The sequence below is a fragment of the Bombina bombina genome, chromosome 4, assembly GCF_027579735.1.
Source record: "Bombina bombina isolate aBomBom1 chromosome 4, aBomBom1.pri, whole genome shotgun sequence".
In the NCBI taxonomy this organism is placed as follows: domain Eukaryota; kingdom Metazoa; phylum Chordata; class Amphibia; order Anura; family Bombinatoridae; genus Bombina; species Bombina bombina.
In genome coordinates this window covers 983,150,390-983,168,824 of record NC_069502.1, presented here as the reverse complement: position 1 = coordinate 983,168,824, position 18,435 = coordinate 983,150,390, and the positions used below count along the sequence as shown (strand labels likewise).

The window sequence follows — 18,435 nt, the reverse complement described above, 5'->3', positions numbered from 1 at the left end:
TGACACTTTTGCTTCTTCGGAGGCTGTTTTTGGGAGAAAGGTTCTACGGGCAGTGGTTCCTTCCGTTTAAAGTTCCTGCCTTGTCCCTCCCATCATCCGTGTACTTTAGCTTTGGTATTGGTATCCCATAAGTAATGGATGACCCGTGGACTGAATACACTTAACAAGAGAAAACATAATTTATGCTTACCTGATAAATTTATTTCTCTTGTAGTGTATTCAGTCCACGGCCCGCCCTGTCTTTTAAGGCAGATTTAAATTTTAATTAAAACTCCAGTCACCACTGCACCCTATGGTTTCTCCTTTCTTGTCTTGTTTCGGTCGAATGACTGGATATGACATGTGAGGGGAGGAGCTATATAGCAGCTCTGCTTGGGTGATCCTCTTGCAACTTCCTGTTGGGAAGGGAATATATCCCACAAGTAATGGATGATCCGTGGACTGGATACACTACAAGAGAAATACATTTATCAGGTAAGCATAAATTATGTTTTTGTGTTGTTTTTGGGAGGTAACGACTTTGGGCAAGATTACGAATGGAGCGCACTATTGCAATATATATATATTTATGTGTGTATATACATATTAACACATAAATATGTATATAAGTGTATAGATATATATTTAGAGTAAAAACACAGTCCCCACTCACCTCTATATAAAGGAACTTTAGTGCCGTATTTTTTTCTAACAGCCCACATCCCCTCGATTTAACCCCTTATAACTGCTTTGTGATGTTTTTAAAAATAAAAAAAATTAAGAGGCTTATATATTTTTTTTTAAATAACTGTCCTCTTTATTTTGGGGGAAATTGGGGCAACTTTTTAAATTTAACCAGAGGTCTGATCTCTTGGCGCAAAGTGAAACCACAAGCTCATGGGAGCATTAATCAGCCATTTGTAATTGCTGTTTTTTTAACGTGCGCCTTTAGGGAGTTAAAACAGCGCTTTCCTTGCCATCTAGCCCTTTGTGTTTTGAGGGGTATTATCTAAAGTATTTTGTTGTTGTGATCACAAGAAAAACACATTAAAATTACCAACCAACATACAGAAATAGTTATTTGCTGAAAACAAATGCAAGATTCGTGTATTTGCTTGATCAATAATCAAGAGTGTACGCTATTTCTATATTAGCGGACTGCTGCTAGCATGTAAGATTAGAGATCACTGCAACTGGAAATGCTGATGGGTGCGTGCCTTTACTGTAGTAAATTGGGCGTACAGCACGTGGCTTCACAATGGCTGTGGTGACCGAAGAAAAATAAACTGAGTCTCTGACAACTAACAGATAACCTGTTTCACAAGTAACTTTATCCCTAATCCTTAGGAGGGACTTTTACTTGTTTTTCCATTTATGATTCAGATACAGTGTAAAATTATATATACAGTATCCCACAAAAGTGAGTACACACCTCACATTTTTGTAAATTTTTTATTATATCTTTATATGTGACAAAACTGAAGAAATGGCACTTTGCTACAATGTAAAGTAGTGAGTGTACAGCCTGTATAACAGTGTAAATTTGCTGTCCCCTCAAAATAACAACACACAGCCATTAATGTCTAAACCGTTGGCAACAAAAGTGAGTACACCCCTAAGTGGAAATGTCCAAATTGGGCCCAAAGTGTCAATATTTTGTGTGGCCACCCTTATTTTCCAGCACTGCCTTAACCCTCTTGGGCATGGAGTTCACTAGAGCTTCACAGGTTGCCACTGGAGTCCTCTTCCACTCCTCCATGACGACATTTAGGAGCTGGTGGATGTTAGAGACCTTGCGCTCCCCCACCTTCCGTTTGAGGGTTTAGGTCTGGAGACATGCTTGGCCAGTCCATCACCTTTACCCTCAGCTTCTTTAGCAAGGCAATAGTTGTCTTGGAGGTGTGTTTGGGGTCGTTATGTTGGAATACTGCCCTGCGGTCCAGTCTCCGAATGGAGAGGATAATGGTCTGCTTCAGTATGTCACAGTACATGTTGGCATTCATGGTTCCCTCAATGAACTGTAGCTCCCCAGTGCCGGCAGCACTCATGCAGGCCCAGACCATGACACTCCCACCACAATGCTTGACTGCAGGCAAGACACACTTGTCTTTGTACTTCTCACCTGGTTGCCGCCACACACGCTTGACACTATCTGAACCAAATAAGTTTATCTTGGTCTCATCAGACCACAGGACATGGTTCCAGTAATCCATGTCCTTAGTCTGCTTGTGTTGCATCATCTTTAGAAAAGGCTTCCTACTGGGACGACAGCCATGCAGACCAATTTGATGCAGTGTGCGGCGTATGGTCTGAGAACTGACAGGCTGACCCCCCCCACCCCTTCAACCTTTGCAGCAATGCTGGCAGCACTTGTATGTCTATTTCCCAAAGACACCCTCTAGATATGACGCTGAGCATGTGCACTCAACTTCTTTGGTTGACCATGGAGAGGCCTGTTCTGAGTGGAACCTGTCTTGTGAAACCGCTGTATGGTCTTGCCCACCGTTCTGCAGCTCAGTTTCAGGGTCTTGGCAATCTTCTTATAGCCTAGGCCATCTTTATGTAGAGCAACAATTCTTTTTTTCAGATCCTCAGTTCTTTGCCATGAGGTGCCATGTTGAACTTCCAGTGACCAGTATGAGAGAGTGTGAGAGCGATAATACCAAATTTAACACACCTGCTCCCCATTCAAACCTGAGACCTTGTAACACTAACAAGTCACATGACACTGGGGAGGGGAAATGGCTTATTGGGCCCAATTTGGACATTTCCACTTAGGGATGTACTCACTTTTGTTGCCAACGGTTTAGACTTTAATGGCTGTGTGTTGAGTTATTTTGAGGGGACACCAAATTTACACTATTATACAGGCTGTACACTCACTACTTTACATTGTAGCAAAGTGTCATTTCTTCGGTGTTGTCATATGAAAAGATATAATAAAAAAAATTACAAAAATGTGAGGGGTGTACTCACTTTTGTGGGATACTGTATGTATGTGTGTGTATATATATATATATATATATATATATATATCACACAGAGAAAGTCCAGCACTCACAAGCTCTCAGCTAAGATTTAAAAGCAAAAATGGAAAGGTTAGTTATCACATTTAGCCAAATGGGACAAGCCCAGCTGCCACATCAAGGTCCTTTCCAATACCTGGGACCCTAAAACAGCCACACAATGCAAGATCTCAAATCCAAACAAACTGGGAACTAGGGAAGGGTGCACAGGCTTATGTAATCACCCTGGACATATACAAAACACGGAAGGGGACTGCACTCTCATACCGGACCGGGTACACATCCCATGACCCTGTAACATGCTCAGCCCTGGGTGCTCATGGGCACTCACAGGAAGCTGTGCTGTCCCCAGAGTCACAGGCAGTTAACCCCGGAGAGGTCTGGGTGCAAGAACCATAGGGAAAATTACAAAACAAATTAATAAAACACACAGAGAAAGTCCAGCACTCACTTACAAGCTCTCAGCTAAGATTTAAAAGCAAAAATGGAAAACTCTGTTACCGCATTGTGCGGCTGTTTTAGGATCCCAGGTATTGGAAAGGACCTTGATGTGGTACCTGGGCTTGTCCCATTTGGCCAAATGTGGTAACTAACCTTTCCATTTTTGCTTTTAAATCTTAGCTGAGAGCTTGTGAGTGCTGGACTTTCTCTGTGTGTTGTATTAATTTGTTTTGTAATTTTCCCTATGGTTCTTGCACCCAGACCTTCATCTATCTATGACTCTGGGGACAGCACAGCTTCCTGTGAGTGCCAGTGAGCACCCAGGGCTGAGCATGTTACAGGGCAACAATTCTTTTCATGGGATGTGTACCCGGTCCGGTATGAGAGTGCAGTCACCTTCCGTGTTTTGTATGTATGTATATATATATATATATATATATATATATATATATATATATATAATTTATATTACCAAATTTACTTTACTCTGTTGGAAAGAAGGCAGGTAGGTTTAGAAGCGTTTGAAGGTCTGGAGCACTATATTGCAGCAGTTTTGCAAGAATGCTTTTAACAATGTTATACGTATGCAAGACCACTAAATGGCAGCAATGTTTCTCCAAACATGTGCATGCTACTTACCTAGGTAACCTATTCAACAAAGCAAATTTAATAACAGAAGTGAATTAGAGGAATTGCTTTTAAATTGTTGGCTCTATCTGAATCATGTTGGGTTTAAAATCCTGTTAAAGGGACATTATAGCCATACCCTAAAATACTTGAAAGTGATGCAGCAAAACTGTAAAAAGCTAACCAGAAAATATCACATGGACATCTATATGTAAAAAGGAAGATATTATACTTCAAAATGTCTTCAGCTTACAAGAGTAAGTTCTCTGTGAACAGTGTCAGCTGCATATTGAAAAACAACAGCCAATCAGCTTCATCAGTGCTGATATCACACTTTACTTTGGTCTTATGATATTTCACCGAAATCTCATGCAAGTTCATAGTAAACTTCCTAGTACTGAGGAGGGAAGTAACATGACTGTACCTGCACATGCCAGATGCACCCTCTCTTGCAATTCCAGGTACTAGCATCCTGATTGGCTACTAAAAGTTCCTTTACCATGGGATATGGCTACTGAGGATTTTTTTAGGTAACCTATCTCCTGTGTATGTGATATTTTCTAGCCATCTTTTAACATATGCTTCATCATTTTCAAGTGGTTCAATATTTGAGTATCATATCCATTTAACCCACAAATACAGCAGTAGTGTTCACGTTCCTGTACGTTTGATAGAGTATAAAGATATTGAAGGTTCAGGGTAGGTTGGGTAACATATTTATATTTGTATTCTAGTGATAAAAACTAAACTAAAGCTTACCTTTGGTTTTCTAATGTCTAAGACATTAATCTGTTTCTCTAATCCATTAGACTTTCCATGATCATGATTCTTCATAATGCATTTTTCAACATTGTTCTTTTCTAGAGGTTGTTTCTGTGAAAGTGACATAATGTAAATAAAATAAATATAACATGCAAACTATATTATTCTCATAAGATGACCTATTTATTGCAAGGTTAAACACTGATCATTTTCTGGTACAAATTACTCTATGCAGAGATTCAGAGCTTTCACCATTAAAACCATAAGTGTGTTGATAAATCTACCCAATAGACTAATGGCTTCTTGGAGAAGAAATAATCCTTTTCAATAATCGTTAGGGGTGAACTGTGATGCCCCATCCTATAAATACCCATCCCCCTCCAGTCAGGGCAAATTGACACATATAGCTAAGAAGTTATATGGTGAGAAAAAGGTAAAAAAAAAAAAAGTTATAATATGATTGTGACTGAGAAATGTTGTACACAGAGAAATAATAGACAGAGTATAACTTGGAAAGCTGATAACAATCTCCAACACACTACCACTGTGTTAGCTCTAGGGGGCGCAAAAAAATCAAAATAAATGGAAAGTGAGGGGAATCACTTGATCCCAAGATTTATATTATATATATATAACCAACAAATGCCCTAAAGTGATAAATAAATATATAAAAAATAAAAAAATTGATAAAATAGAATATTGCAAAAAATCAAATAAATATCTGCAAAGTAATATCTGCAAAAAAATAAAATAAATAGTGACAAGGTTAAAAATATTAAAAAACAAAAGGTATGGTGATCAAGACAAAGAGATCTTAAAGGGACACTGAACCCAATTTTTTTCTTTTGTAATTCAGAAAGAGCATGCCATTTTAAGCAACTTTCTAGTTTACTCCTATTATCAATTTTTCTTCGTTCTCTTGCTATCATTATTTGAAAAAAGAAGGCATTTAAGCTTTTTTTGTTTCAGTACTCTGGACAGCACTTTTTATTGGTGGATGAATTTATCCACCAATCAGCGAGGACAACCTAGGTTGTTCACCAAAAATGGGCCGGCATCTAAACTTACATTCTTGCATTTCAAATAAAGATACCAAGAGAATGAAGAAAATTTGATAATAGGAGTAAATTAGAAAGTTGCTTAAAATTTCATTCTTAATCTGAATCACAAAAGAAAATTTTTGGGTACAGTGTCCCTTTAATAGTCCTTATCTGTATCAAGACCTTTTCCTCAATGATAATAAGAGTCAATCTCTATATGATGGTTGTCCCAAAGGATAGTAGATAATCTGGAGATCACACCCGTATGTTGGAGTCTGCTGCTTTGCCAAGTTTACAGGATCTGGATACAAATATTCTCTGTGAAATAAATCACAAATACAAAGGCGCCTCCTAGTGTGAGTAAGAGCAAACAAATAATGCAATAGATGAAATGGCACTCACAAATAGAGCAACACTCAGTTGTGCTAAATCAAGCAGACTGGGGTCTCAAAGTGTCCCAGCTCACTGTTACTGCCAGATTTCTGGTAGCTCCTTTGTCCAACAGGACCGAAATAAGCTCAGACTCTCAGGATGAAGTAATAAAAGCACAATTTAATGGCAAATATAAAAATCAGAGTGTCTACAATATGACACTAGATATTTAAAACAAATAAGCAAAGCGTTTCTCAGACTGCTGTCTGTTTCATCAGGCTTCTGTTCAAACAAATTAATTTCCCAGTCCCACCTATTCAGGTGTGTATGTAAATAATTTATTACATTTAAAAAACATAACAATAAAGCAAAGGTTAAAAAATATATTAGACAGCTCATATATATACAGGGAGTGCAGAATTATTAGGCAAGTTGTATTTTTGAGGATTAATTTTATTATTGAACAACCATGTTCTCAATGAACCCAAAAAACTCATTAATATCAAAGCTGAATAGTTTTGGAAGTAGTTTTTAGTTTGTTTTTAGTTATAGTTATTTTAGGGGGATATCTGTGTGTGCAGGTGACTACTACTGTGCATAATTATTAGGCAACTTAACAAAAAACAAATATATACCCATTTCAATTATTTATTTTTACCAGTGAAACCAATATAACATCTCAACATTCACAAATATACATTTCTGACATTCAAAAACAAAACAAAAACAAATCAGTGACCAATATAGCCACCTTTCTTTGCAAGGACACTCAAAAGCCTGCCATCCATGGATTCTGTCAGTGTTTTGATCTGTTCACCATCAACATTGCGTGCAGCAGCAACCACAGCCTCCCAGACACTGTTCAGAGAGGTGTACTGTTTTCCCTCCTTGTAAATCTCACATTTGATGATGGACCACAGATTCTCAATGGGGTTCAGATCAGGTGAACAAGGAGGCCATGTCATTAGATTTTCTTCTTTTATACCCTTTCTTGCCAGCCACGCTGTGGAGTACTTGGACGCATGTGATGGAGCATTGTCCTGCATGAAAATCATGTTTTTCTTGAAGGATGCAGACTTCTTCCTGTACCACTGCTTGAAGAAGGTGTCTTCCAGAAACTGGCAGTAGGACTGGGAGTTGAGCTTGACTCCATCCTCAACCCGAAAAGGCCCCACAAGCTCATCTTTGATGATACCAGCCCAAACCAGTACTCCACCTCCACCTTGCTGGCGTCTGAGTCGAACTGGAGCTCTCTGCCCTTTACCAATCCAGCCACGGGCCCATCCATCTGGCCCATCAAGACTCACTCTCATTTCATCAGTCCATAAAACCTTAGAAAAATCAGTCTTGAGATATTTCTTGGCCCAGTCTTGACGTTTCAGCTTGTGTGTCTTGTTCAGTGGTGGTCGTCTTTCAGCCTTTCTTACCTTGGCCATGTCTCTGAGTATTGCACACCTTGTGCTTTTGGGCACTCCAGTGATGTTGCAGCTCTGAAATATGGCCAAACTGGTGGCAAGTGGCATCTTGGCAGCTGCACGCTTGACTTTTCTCAGTTCATGGGCAGTTATTTTGCGCCTTGGTTTTTCCACACGCTTCTTGCGACCCTGTTGACTATTTTGAATGAAACGCTTGATTGTTCGATGATCATGCTTCAGAAGCTTTGCAATTTTAAGAGTGCTGCATCCCTCTGCAAGATATCTCACTATTTTTGACTTTTCTGAGCCTGTCAAGTCCTTCTTTTGACCCATTTTGCCAAAGGAAAGGAAGTTGCCTAATAATTATGCACACCTGATATACGGTGTTGATGTCATTAGACCACACCCCTTCTCATTACAGAGATGCACATCACCTAATATGCTTAATTGGTAGTAGGCTTTCGAGCCTATACAGCTTGGAGTAAGACAACATGCATAAAGAGGATGATGTGGTCAAAATACTCATTTGCCTAATAATTCTGCACTCCCTGTATACATATATTTGATATATAACACTTCCTTATAATGCATATAATAACAATAAACATGTACCTTTACCATACTGTATCTTATGATCAATGTCATATCATTACCATGTATGTATGTATTGATAAATGCATATCTGCACTAAAACCCCAAATATCAATAGTACCTTCCCAGTACCTTCTATTTGTGAGTACCATTTCAACTATTGCATTATTTGTTTGCTCTTACTATATCACACTAGAAGGCGCCTTTGTTTTTGTGATTTATTTCACAGAGAATAAGAGTATAACTTAGGGATTTTATCTGATTCTACTTAAAGTGTCTAGAAATGGATTTACTATTAAAAGTACAAAAAGAAAATGGTTTCATTTGAAAACAAATGTTAATTTAACACTATTGCTTGCATATAACAACACATTTAACTTCTCTCGGGGGATCAAATTAAACACGATAAAACAAAAAAAAAAAGTATGCGGTAAAAGACTGGGATCTAATTTATGCATTTAGGAAAGAAAACAGAATTTATGTTTACCTGATAAATTACTTTCTCCAACGGTGTGTCCGGTCCACGGCGTCATCCTTACTTGTGGGATATTCTCTTCCCCAACAGGAAATGGCAAAGAGCCCAGCAAAGCTGGTCACATGATCCCTCCTAGGCTCCGCCTACCCCAGTCATTCGACCGACGTTAAGGAGGAATATTTGCATAGGAGAAACCATATGATACCGTGGTGACTGTAGTTAAAGAAAATAAATTATCAGACCTGATTAAAAAACCAGGGCGGGCCGTGGACCGGACACACCGTTGGAGAAAGTAATTTATCAGGTAAACATAAATTCTGTTTTCTCCAACATAGGTGTGTCCGGTCCACGGCGTCATCCTTACTTGTGGGAACCAATACCAAAGCTTTAGGACACGGATGATGGGAGGGAGCAAATCAGGTCACCTAGATGGAAGGCACCACGGCTTGCAAAACCTTTCTCCCAAAAATAGCCTCAGAAGAAGCAAAAGTATCAAACTTGTAAAATTTGGTAAAAGTGTGCAGTGAAGACCAAGTCGCTGCCCTACATATCTGATCAACAGAAGCCTCGTTCTTGAAGGCCCATGTGGAAGCCACAGCCCTAGTGGAATGAGCTGTGATTCTTTCGGGAGGCTGCCGTCCGGCAGTCTCGTAAGCCAATCTGATGATGCTTTTAATCCAAAAAGAGAGAGAGGTAGAAGTTGCTTTTTGACCTCTCCTTTTACCGGAATAAACAACAAACAAGGAAGATGTTTGTCTAAAATCCTTTGTAGCATCTAAATAGAATTTTAGAGCGCGAACAACATCCAAATTGTGCAACAAACGTTCCTTCTTCGAAACTGGTTTCGGACACAGAGAAGGTACGATAATCTCCTGGTTAATGTTTTTGTTAGAAACAACTTTTGGAAGAAAACCAGGTTTAGTACGTAAAACCACCTTATCTGCATGGAACACCAGATAAGGAGGAGAACACTGCAGAGCAGATAACTCTGAAACTCTTCTAGCAGAAGAAATTGCAACCAAAAACAAAACTTTCCAAGATAATAACTTAATATCAACGGAATGTAAGGGTTCAAACGGAACCCCCTGAAGAACTGAAAGAACTAAGTTGAGACTCCAAGGAGGAGTCAAAGGTTTGTAAACAGGCTTGATTCTAACCAGAGCCTGAACAAAGGCTTGAACATCTGGCACAGCTGCCAGCTTTTTGTGAAGTAACACAGACAAGGCAGAAATCTGTCCCTTCAGGGAACTAGCAGATAATCCTTTTTCCAATCCTTCTTGAAGGAAGGATAGAATCTTAGGAATCTTAACCTTGTCCCAAGGGAATCCTTTAGATTCACACCAACAGATATATTTTTTCCAAATTTTGTGGTAAATCTTTCTAGTTACAGGCTTTCTGGCCTGAACAAGAGTATCGATAACAGAATCTGAGAACCCTCGCTTCGATAAGATCAAGCGTTCAATCTCCAAGCAGTCAGCTGGAGTGAGACCAGATTCGGATGTTCGAACGGACCTTGAACAAGAAGGTCTCGTCTCAAAGGTAGCTTCCATGGTGGAGCCGATGACATATTCACCAGATCTGCATACCAAGTCCTGCGTGGCCACGCAGGAGCTATCAAGATCACCGACGCCCTTTCCTGATTGATCCTGGCTACCAGCCTGGGGATGAGAGGAAACGGCGGGAATACATAAGCTAGTTTGAAGGTCCAAGGTGCTACTAGTGCATCCACTAGAGCCGCCTTGGGATCCCTGGATCTGGACCCGTAGCAAGGAACTTTGAAGTTCTGACGAGAGGCCATCAGATCCATGTCTGGAATGCCCCACAGTTGAGTGACTTGGGCAAAGATTTCCGGATGGAGTTCCCACTCCCCCGGATGCAATGTCTGACGACTTCCCAATTTTCCACTCCTGGGATGTGGATAGCAGACAGGTGGCAGGAGTGAGACTCCGCCCATGGAATGATTTTGGTCACTTCTTCCATCGCCAGGGAACTCCTTGTTCCCCCCTGATGGTTGATGTACGCAACAGTTGTCATGTTGTCTGATTGAAACCGTATGAACTTGGCCCTCGCTAGCTGAGGCCAAGCCTTGAGAGCATTGAATATCGCTCTCAGTTCCAGAATATTTATCGGTAGAAGAGATTCTTCCCGAGACCAAAGACCCTGAGCTTTCAGGGATCCCCAGACCGCGCCCCAGCCCATCAGACTGGCGTCGGTCGTGACAATGACCCACTCTGGTCTGCGGAAGGTCATCCCTTGTGACAGGTTGTCCAGGGACAGCCACCAACGGAGTGAGTCTCTGGTCCTTTGATTTACTTGTATCCTCGGAGACAAGTTTGTATAGTCCCCATTCCACTGACTGAGCATGCACAGTTGTAATGGTCTTAGATGAATGCGCGCAAAAGGAACTATGTCCATTGCCGCTACCATCAAACCTATCACTTCCATGCACTGCGCTATGGAAGGAAGAGGAACGGAATGAAGTATCCGACAAGAGTCTAGAAGTTTTGTTTTTCTGGCCTCTGTCAGAAAAATCCTCATTTCTAAGGAGTCTATTATTGTTCCCAAGAAGGGAACCCTTGTTGACGGAGATAGAGAACTCTTTTCCACGTTCACTTTCCATCCGTGAGATCTGAGAAAGGCCAGGACGATGTCCGTGTGAGCCTTTGCTTGAGGAAGGGACGACGCTTGAATCAGAATGTCGTCCAAGTAAGGTACTACAGCAATGCCCCTTGGTCTTAGCACAGCTAGAAGGGACCCTAGTACCTTTGTGAAAATCCTTGGAGCAGTGGCTAATCCGAAAGGAAGCGCCACGAACTGGTAATGCTTGTCCAGGAATGCGAACCTTAGGAACCGATGATGTTCCTTGTGGATAGGAATATGTAGATACGCATCCTTTAAATCCACCGTGGTCATGAATTGACCTTCCTGGATGGAAGGAAGAATTGTTCGAATGGTTTCCATTTTGAACGATGGAACCTTGAGAAACTTGTTTAAGATCTTGAGATCTAAGATTGGTCTGAACGTTCCCTCTTTTTTGGGAACTATGAACAGATTGGAGTAGAACCCCATCCCTTGTTCTCCTAATGGAACAGGATGAATCACTCCCATTTTTAACAGGTCTTCTACACAACGTAAGAATGCCTGTCTTTTTATGTGGTCTGAAGACAACTGAGACCTGTGGAACCTCCCCCTTGGGGGAAGCCCCTTGAATTCCAGAAGATAACCTTGGGAGACTATTTCTAGCGCCCAAGGATCCAGAACATCTCTTGCCCAAGCCTGAGCGAAGAGAGAGAGTCTGCCCCCCACCAGATCCGGTCCCGGATCGGGGGCCAACATTTCATGCTGTCTTGGTAGCAGTGGCAGGTTTCTTGGCCTGCTTTCCCTTGTTCCAGCCTTGCATTGGTCTCCAAGCTGGCTTGGCTTGAGAAGTATTACCCTCTTGCTTAGAGGACGTAGCACTTTGGGCTGGTCCGTTTCTACGAAAGGGACGAAAATTAGGTTTATTTTTGGCCTTGAAAGGCCGATCCTGAGGAAGGGCGTGGCCCTTACCCCCAGTGATATCAGAGATAATCTCTTTCAAGTCAGGGCCAAACAGCGTTTTCCCCTTGAAAGGAATGTTAAGTAGCTTGTTCTTGGAAGACGCATCAGCTGACCAAGATTTCAACCAAAGCGCTCTGCGCGCCACAATAGCAAACCCAGAATTCTTAGCCGCTAACCTAGCCAATTGCAAAGTGGCGTCTAGGGTGAAAGAATTAGCCAATTTGAGAGCATTGATTCTGTCCATAATCTCCTCATAAGGAGGAGAATCACTATCGACCGCCTTTACCAGCTCATCGAACCAGAAACACGCGGCTGTAGCGACAGGGACAATGCATGAAATTGGTTGTAGAAGGTAACCCTGCTGAACAAACATCTTTTTAAGTAAACCTTCTAATTTTTTATCCATAGGATCTTTGAAAGCACAACTATCTTCTATGGGTATAGTGGTGCGTTTGTTTAAAGTGGAAACCGCTCCCTCGACCTTGGGGACTGTCTGCCATAAGTCCTTTCTGGGGTCGACCATAGGAAACAATTTTTTAAATATGGGGGGAGGGACGAAAGGAATACCGGGCCTTTCCCATTCTTTATTTACAATGTCCGCCACCCGCTTGGGTATAGGAAAAGCTTCTGGGAGCCCCGGGACCTCTAGGAACTTGTCCATTTTACATAGTTTCTCTGGGATGACCAACTTGTCACAATCATCCAGAGTGGATAATACCTCCTTAAGCAGAATGCGGAGATGTTCCAACTTAAATTTAAACGTAATCACATCAGGTTCAGCTTGTTGAGAAATGTTCCCTGAATCAGTAATTTCTCCCTCAGACAAAACCTCCCTGGCCCCATCAGACTGGTTTAGGGGCCCTTCAGAACCATTATTATCAGCGTCGTCATGCTCTTCAGTATCTAAAACAGAGCAGTCGCGCTTACGCTGATAAGTGTGCATTTTGGCTAAAATGTTTTTGACAGAATTATCCATTACAGCCGTTAATTGTTGCATAGTAAGGAGTATTGGCGCGCTAGATGTACTAGGGGCCTCCTGAGTGGGCAAGACTCGTGTAGACGAAGGAGGGAATGATGCAGTACCATGCTTACTCCCCTTGAGGAATCATCTTGGGCATCATTGTCATTGTCACATAAATCACATTTATTTAAATGAGAAGGAACTCTGGCTTCCCCACATTCAGAACACAGTCTATCTGGTAGTTCAGACATGTTAAACAGGCATAAACTTGATAACAAAGTACAAAAAACGTTTTAAAATAAAACCGTTACTGTCACTTTAAATTTTAAACTGAACACACTTTATTACTGCAATTGCGAAAAAATATGAAGGAATTGTTCAAAATTCACCAAAATTTCACCACAGTGTCTTAAAGCCTTAAAAGTATTGCACACCAAATTTGGAAGCTTTAACCCTTAAAATAACGGAACCAGAGCCGTTTTTAACTTTAACCCCTTTACAGTCCCTGGTATCTGCTTTGCTGAGACCCAACCAAGCCCAAAGGGGAATACGATACCAAATGACGCCTTCAGAAAGTCTTTTCTATGTATCAGAGCTCCTCACACATGCGACTGCATGTCATGCCTCTCAAAAACAAGTGCGCAACACCGGCGCGAAAATGAGGCTCTGCCTATGATTTGGGAAAGCCCCTAAGAATAAGGTGTCTAAAACAGTGCCTGCCGATATAATCTTATCAAAATACCCAGATTAAACGATTCCTCAAGGCTAAATATGTGTTAATAATGAATCGATTTAGCCCAGAAAAAGTCTACAGTCTTAATAAGCCCTTGTGAAGCCCTTATTTACTATCTTAATAAACATGGCTTACCGGATCCCATAGGGAAAATGACAGCTTCCAGCATTACATCGTCTTGTTAGAATGTGTCATACCTCAAGCAGCAAGAGACTGCTCACTGTTCCCCCAACTGAAGTTAATTCCTCTCAACAGTCCTGTGTGGAACAGCCATGGATTTTAGTAACGGTTGCTAAAATCATTTTCCTCATACAAACAGAAATCTTCATCTCTTTTCTGTTTCTGAGTAAATAGTACATACCAGCACTATTTTAAAATAACAAACTCTTGATTGAATAATAAAAACTACAGTTAAACACTAAAAAACTCTAAGCCATCTCCGTGGAGATGTTGCCTGTACAACGGCAAAGAGAATGACTGGGGTAGGCGGAGCCTAGGAGGGATCATGTGACCAGCTTTGCTGGGCTCTTTGCCATTTCCTGTTGGGGAAGAGAATATCCCACAAGTAAGGATGACGCCGTGGACCGGACACACCTATGTTGGAGAAAAATCCATTTGTTAATTACAGACTCAATGACACTTTACGGACTGTTACCAATGAGGAGCGGGACTTGGATATTATTATTTCTGATTTTTAGTAAATAATGTAGTATTGCAGTGAGTAAGGCCAGCAGAATGCTTGGTTGTATTGGTAGAAGTATTTGCTGCGGAAATAGTAAGGTTCTTATGCTACTTTTCACATCACTAGTGATGCCTCATCTTGAGTATTAAGTGCAGTTCTGGAGAGTTTATTCTGCCTTAATTTGTGCTAAAAAGCACCAAACTACTTAATACAACATACTGAACAGTGCCTCAACAAAAATCGGAGCAAACAACGCTCTCACTCAACAGGATAGACCCGGAGGAGGGTAAAACCAGGTGAGGCCTAGCTGAACAGCCCATAGATTATGATGTTGGCACTCGACTGCGCAGAAATTATCACTGCATCGCAGCACTCCGGAGGGTCAGGGATCCGCTTTGGAGCTCAAGTTGCAACACATCAACGGAGCAAGGACCGAAAGACTTCGAGCAAAGGCTCATCTTAGTAGCAAACGAGAGACGGTTGATCGCTAGAACCCCCGGACAGTAAGAGTGAGTAGACTCGTATAGACCCTCACAACAAATACACAACCTGCTGACTCTGTTTCAAGCAGAAGTTAGAGATTTACCAGCACTAGAAAACCACAGCACACAGAGGGGAAAACCTTTTTTGGCGCGAGTCGCCATTTTTGGTTCCACTGCCACTAGCAGATTCTTCACTTTATAATTTGTTGCACCAGTGATCTGGAAGATCTTGAATACTGGTTAGCTTACTCACAGGGGCAGGAACAGATAACAGCCCCAATTTGCAAGCCTCGTCTGATGGCCCTTTTTATTAATACGAAGTGCTGGTTTTACTCCCTCCACCACCAAGAAGAGGAAAAAAAGAACAAAAAAAGTAACATAACACACTTACCAAGGAGGCCATAAGACTTTACTCACAAGAAAGCTTGCTTATCTTAGCAGTAGCAAACATTAGCCTCCCACAATCAAAGAACCTTGTTTGAAAGCTTAACGGACAGCAAGGTAGTCTTTAGAAGCACCCCATACTTACACTTCATGAATAGAAGTCCCAGCTATGTTCTGTGCTTATCCTGGGTATTCATGTGCAAAAGCCTGCAGACATCTTACTTCAACAATTAAACTGCATAACATTATAATCACAACTCTCTGCAGTTGGAGCTCTTTTGAGCGAGAGTCCCTAGACACATTTAAACCAGTATTGGTTAATTGACTTTGACCTCCCAAGAAGGGCCTTGCGTACGTGAGGTTCCACTGCCTTCTGCAGATCGTAAGCCTCAATAAATTCAGCTTGAGAGACTAATTGGCAAGTTTCACAAACAAAGAGATTAAGTTCACATCCATGCACATAAAACTGCTATCCTAGATATTCTGGCAATAAACAATACGCTCTCCCTCCCCTTTTCCTGCTAACCTCTGTGTTGGTAGGTCATACCCCAAGTTACCTTTCCCGTGATGGTCCTGTGAAGACAACCTCCCCGGGGAGTAGCATATTACTGGGACATTTGGATCCATTCAGAGAAAAAGGAAGAGTTTAGAGGACAGTTACCCTCTAGTGTGGGCCAATACCTACTAGAAATAACAGCTCTGGGTGTTCCTTCAAAACACTAGCAGTTTATTACATAAATGTATGGGCTAACTTGAGTGGCCTACGTTTGAGCAACACATTGAGTATTTAGCAAATGTGACTTTGAAAGCAACAATCCTTTTGAATAGGGGGTGTACTCCACACAAAGGCCTTTCAACACTTTCTTTTCTCTCATCCTGAATCCTTGGAATTACCGGAAGAAAGGGACTACATAAGAAGACCATTTAGCAGGTCTTATTTAACATTACCTTTTCATTTACCAAAACCAGAGGATGTTCTACACATTTAAATGACCTTATCACTAACAATTTGGACATGACTGAATAACACTTACAGCAGAGGTGGATACTGCAGTTGGATAGAATATATCAATTGAACAGGTGGAAGTCCAGATCCAGGGGCGTGCCTACAACTATTAGAGCCACACATCTATCTTTGTATTCCCTTCAGAAAAAGATTTACAATAAGAGTGCTTATCAGCAATTTCAACATGAAGAGCCATACTCAATCAGTTAAGGAGTGTCTCTCTAAATCACAACAGAAGAAGAAACAAGCACTTCTGGAGTCTTCGCAAGATGCAGAACAAGAGGAAGAGGTACTATCTCACCCCACCCCCCATCTTCATCTATGACATCCTCTAACGATGAACTAATAAAGCAAATAAAACCGATGTTTCATGAATAAATGAGAGCCGCGCTCTCAGAACTAAAACAAGATATTACAGATATTAGAGAGAGAAAAGCATCACTTCAGGAAAGAGTTGATGACATATCTGATGAGATCCCAGAAATTCAATCTATTGTGAAATCACAACAAGACCAAATCCAGAGACTGGAAGATCATCTAGAAGATCTAGAGAATAGATGTAGAAGATCCAATATACGTGATTTACCCGAAAAATACAACAATTTGACAGAAGTCATATCACAAATTTTCCGACATCTACTTTCAGAAGAGGATACATCACTTTTTTTAATGGATAGAGTTCATAGAGCTCTGGCCAAACCACCAAACCCAGCGGCTTCCAGAGATGTAATAACAAAGTTACTATCATATTAAAGGTCAGATTATGCAAGCTTTTCGGAAAGTTCCAGAAATAACATTTGAGGACCACAAAATACAGCTATTTGCAGACCTCTCCCCTATAACCCTTAAAGGGATACTAAACCCAATTTTTTTCTTTCGTGATTCAGATAGAGCATGCAATTTTAAGCAACTTTCTAATTTATTCCTATTATCAATTTTTCTTAGTTCTCTTGCTATCTTTATTTGAAAAAGAAAGTATCTAAGCTAAGGAGCCAGCCAATGTTTGGTTCAGAACCCTGGATAGCATTTATCCATTAATCAGCAGAGACCACCCAGGTTGTGAACCAAAAATGGGCCGGCTTCTAAACTTACATTCTTGCTTTTAAAATAAAGATAGCAAGAGAATGAAGAAAAATTCATAATAGGAGTAAATTAGAAAGTTGCTTAAAATTGCATGCTCTATCTGAATCAAGAAAATTTGGGTTCAGTGTCCCTTTAAAAAGATAAGGGAGTTCAAACCAATTGTATCAGCGTTGACCAAAGCCCAGATAAAATACAGATGGGGTTTCCCATTCTGGCTATCCATTACAGTGGACAAGACCTCTTTCTTGTTCTTCAGGGGCAGAAGGGCAATCTATTTTGGATAAGCTACAGCTTGAGAAAGCACCACCCTCCTAAACCTCAACGCAAAGCAATAGCACGTACATGGACACCTGTTAACAAGAACGGAAAAACACAAAGACACAGCCAAGGATCAGAGAGCCCAACTTGATACCGATCAGGGACAATTGGGTGACAATAGATATGAATACTATACAGAAAAAAAATCACGAAATCGGGACTTTCTAACTTTTCTGAACATTTTTTAAACCAACTTTTTTGAGGTGCTGTTTTGATACTTAAAAGACGTGAGACAATCTCCACTTATAAATCTTTAAATGCCCACATTGTCCTTATTCAGGAAACCCACTTCACTAAAAACAGAACTCCTAAATACTGGGATAAAACATATCCTTCACAATACCACACTACATGCCAAACGAAGAAATGTGGGGTGTCAATCCTGATACATTCTAACCTCAATTTTAAAGAGGATGAGATAATTACAGATAAAGCAGGACGTTACATTATAGATAAGGGTAGAATTCATGACATGCATGTGATAATAGGGAATATCTATGCACCTAATGATTCCCAGG

The 18,435-nt window shown here is 40.8% G+C and overlaps 1 protein-coding gene across 1 annotated transcript in view; it reads right to left on the bottom strand.

The window, feature by feature from the left end:
• VRK2 (VRK serine/threonine kinase 2) overlaps window positions 1-18,435 on the bottom strand; it is a 250,139-nt gene that overhangs the window by 19,136 nt on the left and 212,568 nt on the right. Inside the window, exon 12 of the mRNA XM_053712032.1 lies at window positions 4,833-4,946. Coding sequence (XP_053568007.1) covers window positions 4,833-4,946 — 114 coding nt within the window. The remainder of the gene's footprint in view (window positions 1-4,832; window positions 4,947-18,435) is intronic.